Genomic DNA, 14,300 nt, shown 5'->3' with positions numbered 1-14,300 from the left:
GTTAAAAACAAATCATGCTAATTACAGATCTCAAATTAAACTGTTGTAATACTTGCTACTATTAGCAAGAATAAATTTGTATTTTTTGAAACATATTTCAGAGAGGAAGGAAGAGGGAGAGATAGAAACATCAAAGATGAGAATCATTCTTGGCTGCCTCCTGTACAACCCCTTCTGGGAATCAAGCCCATAACGGAGGCATCTGCCCTGACTGGGAATCGAACTGTGACCTCCTGTTTCACAGGTTCACTCTCAACCACTGAGCCACACCAGCTGGGATAAATTTGTATTTTAAAACGTATTTATAAGTTGTGTCTTTTCATTGACAAAAGAAAATATTCCCAGACACTAGTAAACTGCAGAAACAGCTTTCTTGTCTTCACAATCCAAGATTTTGATTTTGGCAGTTACAATTTAAAAATGTTTAAATCCATTCAAAATAAAGTCTAGCTGTGCTTAAAGCTTTTGAGAAAAGCTGATATATTTGTAGTGTTCATAACTCAATCTGTTTTTTTTTTTTTTTTTTTTTTAAAGAAAGCTCTCTAGCCCCACTGGTGTTGCTCAGTAGCTGAGCATTGACCTGTGAACCAAGAGGTAATGCACGGTTCAATTCCCAGTCAGGGCACATGCCTGGGTTGCAGACCCCATCCCCAGTGGGGGGCATGCAGGCGGCAGCAGATCGATCTCTCACTGTTGATGTTTCTATGTCTCTCTCTCTCCCTTCTTCCCTAAAATCAATAAAAAAAGATATATATATGTACACACACACACACACACACACACACACCAAGTAAAGTTAATCAGTCATGCCACACTGCACTTTGGAAGGATTTTACCAAAGTGTAAATCAATTTGGCGATGTGTCATATTTCACCAATGGACTCTAAATAACTGTTTGAAAAGTAAGCAGCACGAAGAATCTTGCTGTTTAAAAAAGAAACAAAAGGAGCATTAAAAAAGAATAGAGATCAGGAGAGACAAGATGGCGACCGATCAGAGGGACTTGTTCTGAGCCTGGTCCCAGAACAGATAGAATCGGCTTCTAAGAGTCGCTCAGGGAGTATAGATTGGCAAGCTAAGGGGCAGCGGAACTCTAAAAGAAGGTAAGGGTCCTCTGGACAGGATTTCCTGACCAAGCAGCCAGCGCTGCTGCGGCAGCGGAGACCTCTCCCGGAGCTACGGGCTCAGAGGGAAGGCTGCACCATCTCACCAATAAAAGAGGACCTTCTCTGAGGTCTGGAGAACCCACAGCAGAGGGGACCATTGAGCAGCTGTGACGTCCCAATCGGCGCAAACACGTGGATTCAAGGGAGTTCTTCGATCACCCACGGAAAGGAGAAGGAACACCACATAAGACATCCTGAAAAGAGAGGCCATGGGCAGACAAAGAAATAGCCCGCACATGAAAGAAAAGCAGGCATCACCAGAAAAGGAAGTAAACGAGTTAGAGGCAAGCAACCTACCAGAGCAGGAATTCAGAGTAATGATCATAAGATGGCTAAAAAAAACAAAAGATCTAAGAATTTTTATTTTGCTATTTAGAAAAGATCTAACTTCAAGTCTAATTAAGACTTATGAGAATGGTTGTGACATATCAGATGGTAAGCAATTTTAATCAACTTTAATTCATCTTTGTAACCTTCCACTAGCTTATGTAGCGCAAATACTTCTGACCCGTGAAACAGTACAGACATGTCCATTATAGATGGGAAATGGATGCATAGAATTTTTTTTTAAATACTTGTGATTTTTTAATTATATTTTATTGATTTTTAACAGAGAGGAAGAGAGAAAGATAGAGAGCTAGAAACGTCGATGAAAGAGAAACATCGGCCAGCTGCCTCTTGCACACCCCCTACCGGGGATGTGCCCGCAACCAATGTACATGCCCTTGACCGGAATCGAACCTGGGACCTTTCAGTCTGCAGACCGACGCTCTACCACTGAGCCAAACCGGCTTCGGCGGATGCATAGAATTTAATAAAACATGTATGATATAGAGGCAAAATTGAAATTTAAAAGCTCCTCCTCCTACCAAAAAAGAAAAAGCCTAGCCAAAACCCAGCCAAGTTCATTTCTATCCCACATCAATTTAAGAACTGAGATGCATGACTGACTTTGAGAACAATAAATTGACATTTTTATATTTTTCTGAAAATATCCCAAGATTAATAACTTCAGGATCACTTGGTCTAAACCTATAATCAATTTTTTATTCTGTAAGAAAATCTATTTACTAGATTCATGTTCTTTGGGCAGCATGTTAATTCCCTTTTAAAAGAGCAATAGGAATGCTAATCTGGAAGATTTCCCTAAAGGTATAGATCATAAATTAATGAGGCAAAACTTGAAAGAACCCATTAATGATACAATTGGATACTAATGGTTTAATTGGATGAAAATGTTACCCATCTGTCTCTCCTAGAGAATAATTTTAAATCAGCATTATTTCCACTACCATTGATAAAATGAGTTAACAGGGAATAAATGGATAGCTATTTTATTTTAAAAACATTTTATTAGAATATTAATTTTATCAATTGAAACAAGAATCCTTGATGGATAGATTTTTAAAAATATCTCTTTATTGATTTCAGAGCAAAGGGAGGGAAAGGTAAAAATATCAACAATGAATCATGGATCAGCTGCCTCCTGCATGCCCCCTACTGGGGATCCAGACCGCAACCCGGACATGTGCCCTTGACCAGAACTGAACCTGGGACTCTACACTCTATCCGCTGAGCCTACCTGTCTAGGGTCTTGATGGATGTTTTTTTAAAAATATATTTTTATTGATTTCAGAGAGAAAAGGGAGTGACAGAGAAATAGAAACATCAATAATGAGTCATCAATCAGCTGCCTCCTGCACGCCCCCTACTGGGAATGGAGCCCACAACCCGGGCATGTGCCCTTGACCAGAACTGAACCTGGGACTCTTCAGCCTGCAGGCTGACGCTCTATCCAGTAAGCCAAACTGGCTAGGGCTTGATGGATATTTTGATGTCAAAGATATTTCACTCATTTTTGCACTTTCCATGGTTTGTGTCAAGAGAAAACTGTCCAACCTGAAATATGATCCCTTTGTTTCCTATACTCTTACTATTAAGAAACAGAAAAGACAACATTTCTCTTAACAGGAGTTCTTAGTACTAAAAAAAGAAGAAACAAATGTCAATTTACTGTTCAATATGTAAAAATTATAGTTTTTAAGTGCAAATCATGGCATCCGTCAGTGGCTTCTAAAATAAATCCAATCATCTTTATATTCAAAACAGAGAACACAGTACCCTTTGCAAATTAAAAATATAACTTTTAAAAAGCTCTTCAATACCTGTTTTAGAAAACAAAAAACCCTTGAAGCACTGTTTACTCAGTACTTTGATAATATCTCTCCTTCTAGTTTAATTACTACCTCAAACTTAAAAAAGGCAAAATGAAATTCAAATCAATTTGGAAGTTTATAGGCCAGTGAAGGGGGAAAGTGAAGTTGAGGAACAGAGTATCATTTCTGTGAAACTGAGGATGTTACTCCTGTGTACATTATTCTCTATTTGATAGGAAGGGAAAAATAAGAGGTTGCTCCAGTACAGGAAAACAATACAAAACAAAAAGCTCTGTAACTAGGTCATTGGTAAAAAATAAATAAATAAATAAATAAATAAAATAAAATAATAAATGTATAGGCTGATGAATACTACTATATAAGTTAATCAAACATTTTATTATAGAGCATATCTTTATATCAAAAGCACAAAAGAGTTTTATTCGGAAAACGGGTAAGACTGTGATGTTACATAAGTATGATTCAATAATTCCAGTCCATTTCTATGGGTACTAAGTGCCTTATCACCCCAGTTAGTAAAAACAAGGTGCAAATGAGGCCATGGTTACAAGTCTGATAATCATATGTGTCCCTTAGCAATATTTGGTTTTACAAGTTGAGACATGTATACCTAATCTCAGTCATCTTCCAAATGTTTGCTACTACCGGTAGTCTCAATGGGATTGAACCAAAGACTATACCCAATACAAATCAAAGCTCATGTTCCTATGTCAGAAGATTAATCTTCACATAATGATAGCATAATTAGCACTGTCATCTAATTCCGAATAAAATGAATCATCAAACATCCTCTTATATTTGAAGTGAATTATATTGGAAGTAGTAAAACTCAGCAGCATTCTATGGTAACTGAGCAAGAGAGAAACAACAAATGCAGTAAAAGCCATCATTATCCACAAGGAATACCAAATTTGTAGAAGTAAATAGTTGGCAGCTCAAGGCAGTTAGCTCTACAAGCTTTCTCTTGACTTTTAAAAAAGTCCTTGGCTACATACATCAGAGTGAAATGAACAATAAACCCAATTTTAAAAATCAGATTCTTCTTCCTGTTTGTTCTTATAGGCCATTAATATTTTTTAAAAACTTGCTCCCTGAGAGATCCCAGACTATGTCAAGTAAAGAAATTAAGAGTGAGCTTGAAGTTGCTTTTATTAAAAAACAAAACAAAAAACCCCCTCTATATTAGCTTTTTCACTTTTTAAATCACTATATCCCTTACTATTAAAGTCAAAGGGTAAAATCAACTCCTAAGGAATACAGTTTTTTGAAAATACTTAAGGGGTTAATTTATTGTCTATAAATTTGGCATTAGAGCAAAAAATCTAACTGATGGTGCCAAAAATACAAATGTATTATTATTTTAAGGGGAAAGACTGTTTTAATTTGTATCACCCAGCTTATTTAGTAAAGTAGATTATCAACTACTGATTTATTGCTTTTAATATGATGAAACACCAGATGTGACAGCTAAATTAGCAGTAGGATACAAGGACATTTTTGTCTTTAATCATTTTTGTAGAGTAGGGCTTGTATACATCCATGTAAAAAGAGACTGTAGCAGATGCCTCCTAGAATCAACCAGTTCTTGTAAACATTGCATTTGTGCAGATTTTCATACTTTGATTCTAAAATTAAGAACAATAAGATTAAAGGCAAATTTAGTAGCAAAAAAACAAAGTCCAGTTTGACTTCTTGCAACATATGGTACCACTCCTCTCTTCAGAAAAAAGAACCAAAACAAAAAAATCTAGCAGCGCATAAAAAAAATTTTTACAAAACATTTCAGTACTCTTTTCCCCTCCCATCAAAAACCGAACAAAAATAAAGTGCAGCACCCATAAAAGTGTCAAGAAAATAGCCAAGTTCTTCCTTTTTTATAACAAAATAGTACTTGGCCTCAGCAGTCTTAACCAAGTTATACAGTGTCCATCATTTTGGATTCATCATCTTCTTTATGTACCACTGAGTTTAAACTGCAGAGAGCTGTATTGATAGAATACTGAAGATAATCTGGATTCTGAAAAGAAAAGTATAGAGAAGAAACAATGGATGATAACTAGTTTATGCCAGTATATGCACATACATATTCAGCTTCACATTCTGTTTTTCTCTGCAGCGTAGGAGAGTGGGCAAGAAGATAGACTTTGAAGTCAGACTTAGGTTGAAACCCAAGATAAAGAAAAATAGACTATTACCACTTAACCCAAAGAGATGTGATAAGGACAAAAAGATGTATGTGAGAAATACAAATGTAAAAAATACTTTTTTTCTTTTAATAAAACTATGTAACTTTAATTATTTAATTATACAAGGCTACATCTTCCTTGTAATTATATGCAGCTATTGAAAATTTAAAATATAAATGGCTTAAATCAGAAATGCATTTTGAAGATTATTATCTAATTAGAACAGTAAATACTAAAAATACAACACTTGAATTAGGAAAAACCTATATACTGAGTAAAAATTATAGCTATCTTTAGAGTTTAATTTGGTTTCTCAAAGGTTAAAACAAACTCAAGTGAGAAATCTTTACTCTTCTGAAAAGTACTCAGACCTGTATTTTAAAAACTGAGTGTAAAAGAAGAGTTTAATTTAGATTTTAGTTATTTTGTAAACACAATAACAACTCATAAATGTTCTATTTGTCCATTTCTAAAACCAGGAACAGAAAACCTTATTCAATGAATGCAAAAATGGAACCACTGAGTGTTAAAGCACTATGATCTAGGAGTTTAGATAATTCTTCCCCAAGAATTCGATTTTCTTTACTCAATTGTTCTGAAAATCTGCCAGCAACTTAAGAGTTTTACTACCTATCACCTAGTTTCTTTGATTTCATTTAATAAACACCAGCAAGGAAAATAGTCCAAATAGGCGATAGATGTCTCAAACCTCCCTAAATAAAAATACAATACTTTGCCCTAGCTGGTTTGGCTCAATGGATAGAGTGTCAGCCTGCGGAATGAGGGTCCTGTGTTTGACACTGGTCAAGGGCACATGCCAGGGTTGCGGGCTCGATCCCCAGTAGGGGGCGTGCAGGAGGCAGCCTATCAATGATTCTCTCTTATCATTGATGTTTCCTTTTCTCTCTCCTTCTCCCTTCCTCTTTGAAATCAATAAAAATACATGTTAAAAATTACATATATAATACTTTGTGTGTTTTTTTTGTTTGTTTGTTTTTGTTTTACTTTAAAAGTAAAAAAGCTAGCCAGAAATTGGATTATACTCAATCAGGTCTATATGAAGGAATTGGCCCTAATATCTGACCGAGGTGTGGAACACTAAATATTGGACCCCAGCTTTGCCTCTACCACTTAATATAATGCAAACCTCAGAGAGAAAATAATTTATCACAACTTAATAGAATTAAAAGCTAGCATATAGGATAAGCCTAATACTAATTATTACATATGTCTTTATCAAGAAGCCTTGTTTTAGTTTTCTCAAAACTAACGATAATGATATTTGGCTTATTTCTCAACATTGTTGTCAATCTAAAAAATGAAATTAAAAGCTAAAATGTTACCCAAATTTAAATTATATAAAAATTATTAATACTTGCATTACACTATCCCATTCTCTACAGAAATAGAATGCCAAGATTCAATTCCAAAGTTCTTCAGAACAAAAGTCTCTATTAAGACCAGGCTTCAGTTTTCCTTGAGAGTTGGCTGAGAAGATTCTCCAGAATTCATCTAACCCATCTTTCTAAGAACTGCAGGACATCATCATGAAGAGACATAAATACACCTAACCATAATCTATACTAAAATTCCACTGATTATCCCATATTCTCATCTAGTAACATTCTCAACTATTTCTTGTCCCATTGACCAGTTCTTCCCAAGAGCACATAACTGTCTTCTATTTCTTGTATATGATTCAATAGCAGTTATGGTATAAATGAATAAGCTGTGAAGGAGGATAGAAATCCAGGATTAGAATATTAGCTTCATCATTTATTTTATTGATTTCAGGCAAATTACTTAATTCTCCACAGTTTACTTATCTATAATATGAGTGAAAAAGAAGCATAGGGCTTTTGAGATCATTAAATGATACAACATATAATAGTGTTTTGCAACCTATAAACTGATATAATAAAAATGGGGTTTTATTATGGTAAGCTTTTCTTCCAAGTCTTCTCTCAGTTGACAACTTAGCCCCTCAGGTTGCCTCTCATCTTATCATATTTCCCTCACAGTTGATAGTCCTATGCATCTAGCTGAAATCTTATCCAGCCCTTCTCTCCCTCAGAAGGAGTAAACTAGGATGCTCTTCTCCCACCATGATGAATTAAATCTAAATAATCCTGGTAATGTCATCAATTCAAAACTGTCAAAATTGTATAAGCCCAGGTCCTCAGTCAAAATTACTGTAAGGGATACCTAGCGGCAGATCTTAGTTGCTATTTGATACATAGAACAAGAACTCTCAAACTGGAAGCAACTTTTTGATAATATAATATCTCATGATATTTTAACATATATCTTTCTTATGTAAGAATCAATGATATCCTTCAAAAAAATTTTTTCCTTTACATTCATTATGTGACTTCTTAATTTTAAGTTTCTATATTGGATTGACAGTGACTTAGTCATAAAATTACCTTAGGAAGACTATTTCCCTGTGGACTCAAGAAAATGAAGAGAAAATTATCTTTATTTAATAATCTATATTTAAATAGCAATAAGAGATAATTCACGGGAAAAATCAAGGGGGAATATTACTTGTTTACTAGGGGTAGTATAACTAATTATTTAAAAGTCAGATTTTGATTATTCCCATCCCTCAGAATAACATTTTAGGCTGACTTAAATATGACCGATTGCTTTCCTTAATTTTCCCTTTGTCTTACAAGTGACAACTGAAATGGCAAAATTATAGAGACATAAGATCAAGACATTGAAAAATCTCAATTCCTGCTTTATGAAATTTAAAAATAAACTCAGGGCTTTCCTCACATTGTCTTCTGAATGAAAACTTCCTTTTCATTGTGTAGGCAACAGACTAAACTTTAAGCTAAAGCTGGTCTTAAAATTTTGCAAATGAGAGATTACTGAGCTAAATTAAAATCCTACTAAAGTCAAAATGGGCATCAACTTTCTAATGATAATTTAAAATCACAATCCTAGGCAGATCGGTAGTCTAACCCCCTCTTCTTTTTGACATAAATGTTAGTGACATGGTTGATTTAACAGCAAACTTCAAAGAAGCTCAAACAGGTGGCTTATATTATCAGAAAGAACAGTTTAGCATAAGCTATGTTAATGTGGATTAAAGATGTTACACCTGGCAGGCAACACCAACAATTAGCAATACTAAATAAACTCATGCTTTGAAGCTAATTCATGTATGCTTTGAAGCTAATTCACTTTAATAAATTCTTAAACAGTACAGATCTACTCAGAAAAAAATGTTCCTCAGAGCTATCTTGAGAAGTTTATGATTGAAATGATAAATAACTAACAATTGCCCTTAAGAATTATCAATAGCTAACACTTGCACAACTCATCTCTTCTATTTTAAAAGAGTAGAATTTGGTGTCTCTTTAAATACCTAAGAAATAGAAGAGATTTAGTGCCACGACAGGGCATGATGAAACTCTGTGTTCTCTTTTAACGTAAGAATTTTAGAATGGTCACACCTAGCCCAGCCTGCGTGGCTTAGTGGTTGAGTGGCAACCTTTGTACCAGGAGGTCACAAATCGATTCCCAATCAGGGCACAATGCCCAGGTTGTGGGCTCCATCTCCAGTAGGAGGCGTGAAGGAGGCAGCAGACCAATGATTCTCTCTCTTCATCTGAAATCAATAAAAAAAATTTTAAATAGCCACAACTATCCTATATAATAGAAACCTAATATGCAAATTTACCATGACTCCAACACACAAGATGGTCACCCACATGTGGTCAAAGATGGCCAGCCCCATGTGGATACAAGGTGGCTGCCACAAGATGGCCAGCAGGGGGCAGTTGTGGGAGGCCAGGCCTGTAGGGGAGGCCAGTTGAGGGTTACCAGGCTTGCAAGGGAGGGCAGTTGGGGGTGACCAGGCCAGCAGGGGAGGGCAGTTGGGGGTGACCAGGCCGGCAGGGGAGGGCAGTTAAGGGCAATCGGGCCAGAAGGGAGCAGTTAGGTGTCCATCAGGCTGGCAGAGGAGTGGTTATGGAGTGATTAGGTTGGCAGGCAAAAGCCGTTAGGGGCAATCAGGCAGGCAGGCAGGTGAGAGGTTGGGAGCAGCAATCATGGATTGTGAGAGGGTTGTCTGACTGCCCGTTTAGGCCTGATACCATCAGGTCTAAACGGGCAGTTGGACATCACTCGAGGGGTCCCAGACTGGAGACGATGCAGGCGGGGCTGAGGGACACTCTCCCACCCCGGTGCATGAATTTCGTGCACTGGGCCTCTAGTATTTCATATAAGAGTAGTTCAAAAGAACAAAAATTATGTGAACTATACATTTATAAATAAACATTTGCTTTTCCAACTTACCTGTGGTAAGGATTCTAATAAACCTATAGATCCAACACCAGAATGGAGAACATGATTCTGAACTGTCATAGGTTGAAAACTTGGTGATTGAGAATAAAGTCTGACTCTTGACTTGAAAGCTTCAAGTTCATTTTTGAATGCTTCAAAATAACCTTCTTCCTCTGCCTAGAAAACACAGAACATAAAGACTGTTTTTGAAGACTTCTAGACCACACAGTAAATTCTAACAAGCATATATTAGGTATGAAATCAAGGAAGTAAAGATGAGGTGAATAGTTTAAATGTAGAAACCACCAAGTTCCCTGTTAGATTTGTGAAAACTTATTGTTTTATAAAACAAATAAATGATCACTCTTTAAAGATACACAAATATAAAAAAAGAAAGTAGACTTTTCCCCCCCCTTGATTTATCTGAATTCTTGACAAGATTCAAAATAGTCCTAATTTATCTTCTCACATTCTCCTCCTCTTCCCATTGCCAAGCAATAATCAAAGAATACTTTTTAAAATCTTATAATTCTCCACCAAATAATAAGGGGACACTATTACCTGTCTCTAGTGATTCTCTGATTCTATATTCCTTATCTGTAAAAGTTATGAAAACCAAGTAAGACTCAACACAGAATTGAATTATGAAAATATTTTAGTGTTTTAGTCAAGCAAGTACCTTTTCCCCTGACATTATAGAAAGAGATAAGTACAATGAGTTTATTGAGGTATAATATGAGCAAAATTCCAATACAAAATATCCTGTTGGAAATAGCCTCCATTTATAAATGTTTCCATTGCAGATCAAGAATGACAGAGTGCCAATTCTACACTAACAGAACACAGGCTTTAAGTTCAAGTGGTGGAAGAGATTTTGTCAGTCTCATTCCTTAATATCACTGGGCCCATTTGTCTGCAATGCTATTTTTAATAATACATTTTTATTCAGAGAGAGAGAGAGAGAGAGAGAGAGAGAGAGAGAGAGAGAGAGAGAGAGAGAGAGATTGAGAGATAGAAACATCAGTGAGAGAGGAATATCATCAATCGGCTGCCTCCTACACACACCCCTCTTCGGGATTGAGACCACAATGCGGATATATGCCCTGACCAGGAATTGAACCAGCAACCTCTTAGTTCCTGGATCGATGGTTAACCAGAGCCAAACCAGCAGGGTAATGCTATTTTAAAAAAATGTAGTTTATGTTGTATAAGTAGATTAAAACCTGTGGATTAGTTATCAGTATCAATATCTATACAGATAATGCAGAAAATGTTCTATACTGCCATTCTATCTTTTTACAAATAGAACTATTTAAGTATATTATAGCATTTCACCTTGGCCAATATATGGTATTTGTGTGGACATACGGAATGTTAGTCATTATATCCCCAAAATAATCTTTCTGAAATAGTTATGCAACAAACTATTAAAGGAATCAATTAACACAATTGCTGGTCTTTCTGCATGCCTAAGACCTAGGAATTTAGATCTAGAGAGATTTGACTGATTTTTGTTTTATTAAGTAACCTATGGGTGACTTACTTAATTCTATGCTAATTTCCTCACTTGTAAAAGAGAATAAGCCTCGCCCTAACTGGTTTGACTGAGTGGACAGAGCATCAGCCTGGGGACTGAAGGGTCCCAGGTTCGATTCCAGTTTAAGGGCATGTATCTTGGTTCCGAGCACATCCCCAATAGGGGGTGTGCAAGAGGCAGGTGATCAATGTTTCTCTCTCATCAATGTTGCTAATTCTCTATCCCTCTCCCTTCCTCTCTGTAAAAAAATCAAAAACTGAGTTTGCCGACCACTGTCATATACTACCCTTTACCTCTTTGCACACAATATGCCACAAATGCCTAATCCTCAAGCTTCCAACTACACGGTAACATTTAGTCTACCAGTGGTCGGCAAACTCATTAGTCAACAGAGCCACAGTTTGCTGACCACTGGCCTAAGGGAACTTTGAGACAACACAAAACAAAACAACATCCTCATAATAGGGGTGCCAGAAGGAGGAAACTGAGCAAGGAATAGAAAAACTGTTTGATGAAACAATGACAGAAAACTTCCCTGTCATTATTATAGGGAAGGAAAACTCACACAAGTCCAAGAAGCTCACAAGAGTCTTAAACAAAATGAACCCCAAAAGGCTGACGCCAAGGCACATTGTAACTAAATTGGCAAACACCAATGACAAAGTAAGAATCTTAAAAGCGGCCAGAGAGAGACAGAAAGTTACCTACAAAGCGGCCAGAGAGAGACAGACTAGTGACTGATTTCTCACATCAGGCCAGAAGGGAATGGAATGAAATATACAAAGTCATGCAAAGGAAGGGTCTGAATCCAAGAATACTGTACCCAGCAAGGCTATCAACCAAAACTGAGGGTGAAATCAGGAGCTTCACAGACAAATAAAGGACTAAAGGAGTTTATCACCACCAAACCAGCAATGCAAGAAATGCTAAAGTGTCTGCTGTAAAAAATACAAATAGGAAGTGAAGAAGGAACACAAAGGTAAAGAATAAAAATGGCAACAAACAAAGACCTATCAATAATAACTTTAAATGTAAATGCATTAAATGCCCCAATCAAAAGACAAAGGGTAGCTGAGTGGATAAGAAAATATGACCCATATATCTGCTATCTACAGGAAACCCCCTTCAGAAAAAAAGTACTCACACAGACTTATGGTGAAGGAATGGAAAAAGGTTTTCAGGTGAATAGAAATGAAATGGAAAAAAAAAGAAAAAAAAAAGCTGGGGTAGCAATACTTATATTTGACAAATTAGATCTCAAAGTGAAGGACATAAAAAGAGATAAGGCCACTTCATAATACTAAAGGGAGCAATCCAACAAAAAGATATAACTCTGGTAAACATATATGCACCCAATACAGGAGCACCCAAATACATAAAAAAAACTTTTGGAGGATATCAAGGAAGAGATTGACAGCAATACAGTCAAAGTAGGGGACTTTAATACCCCACTAACACCATTGGACAAATCCTCTAAACAAAAAAATCAGCAAAGAAACATCAATCCTAAATGACACACTAGAGCAGATGGAATTAATTGACATCTTCAGAACATTTTACCCCAAAGCCACAGAATATACATTCGTCTCAAGTGCACAAAGGTCATTTTCAAAAATAGACCATATACTGGAACGCAGGCAAAGTCTCTTCAAATTCAAGAAGATAGAAATCATATCAAGCATCTTCTCAGATCACTATGGCATAAAACCAGAAATCAACTACAATAAAAAACATACACACACACCTGGAGGCTAAATAGCATGCTATTAAACAATGACTGGGTTATCAAAGAGATCAAATAAGAAATAAATATGTCTGATTGTTATTTATTTCATGGAAGGAGAGCACTATGCTGCTGCTCTAGGACAGTGATCGGCAAACTGCACTCGTGAGCCACGTGCGGCTCTTTGCCCCTTGAGTGTGGCTCTTCCACAAAATACCATGGCCTGGGCAAGTCTATTTTGAAGAAGTGGTGTTAGAAGAAGTTTTAGTTTAAAAAATTAGGCTCTCAAAAGAAATTTCAATCATCATACTGTTGATATTTGGCTCTGTTGACTAATGAGTTTGCCGACCACTGCTCTAAGGCAACAATAATTTTCATAAGTGTGAAGAAGTCCTTATGGTCTCAGGACTTCTTCACACTTATGAAAATTATTGAGGAATCTAAAGATCTATGTGGGGTAATTCTATTAATATTTACTATGTTAGAAATTAAAAATGAAGAATTTAAAAAATATTAACTAAAACATAATAATAAACTCATTACATGTTAACATTTTTAACATGCTTTTTAAAAACTGCCCTGGCCTGTTTGCTCAGTGGTTAGAGCATTGGCCTACAGACATAAAGGTTGAGGGTTTGAGTCCCAGTCAAGGGCATGTACCTCAGTTACAGGTTCCCCACCCCCAGTATGGGTGCATGCAGAAGGCAACCAAACCAATGGGTCTTTGTCACATCGAAGTTTGTCTCCCCTCCTCCACACACACCTTTTATCTCTTTCTCCTTCCTCACTTCCTCTCTCTAGAAATCAATGAAAAAAATATCTATGGGTAAGGAATAAAAACAAAACTATTTTCAAAACAAAAAAGTTAGTGAGAAGTCTAAATTAACAGAAGATAGCTAGAGTCACATTTCTTCTTCTGAATCAATCTCTACTGCATTCATGAAAGTAAAAATGGTAAATAACATGTTAGTATTAACATTATAATGACAGTTTTACCCTGGGCCTCCAGAAAGGCTATTACTAGTAAAAACCCATGAGTGTCCTTGGAATACCTATTGAGAAATTATTCTCTAGCATATATACCTAGGAGCATTTCTGGGCATAAGTATTTGTTCAACTTTACAAGGAAAAGTTCCAAGGTTGTTATAGCAATTTATATTCTCACAGGCAGTGAATGCAAATTCTTATTGGTCTATTTCTTGTACAATTTGCTAA

General features: G+C 36.2%; 1 protein-coding gene across 4 annotated transcripts in view; it reads right to left on the bottom strand.

Moving 5' to 3' along the window:
- CDC37L1 (cell division cycle 37 like 1, HSP90 cochaperone) overlaps window positions 1–14,300 on the bottom strand; it is a 51,135-nt gene that overhangs the window by 25,440 nt on the left and 11,395 nt on the right. For 3 of the 4 annotated variants that reach the window (XM_084899542.1, XM_084899543.1, XM_084899544.1), the window contains exon 6: window positions 9,838–10,002. In XM_084899542.1, the coding sequence (XP_084755668.1) occupies window positions 9,838–10,002 (165 nt within the window). Of the gene's footprint in view, window positions 1–4,755; window positions 5,361–9,837; window positions 10,003–14,300 lie in introns of those variants that run through there. The other variant, XM_084899545.1, reaches the window with a different exon arrangement.

The sequence above is a fragment of the Pipistrellus hanaki genome (genome assembly GCF_964339955.1).
Source record: "Pipistrellus hanaki genome assembly, chromosome: 11".
Lineage (NCBI taxonomy): Eukaryota > Metazoa > Chordata > Mammalia > Chiroptera > Vespertilionidae > Pipistrellus > Pipistrellus hanaki.
Note: the sequence above shows the minus strand (reverse complement) of the source record. Positions and strands in the feature narration are given on the sequence as shown.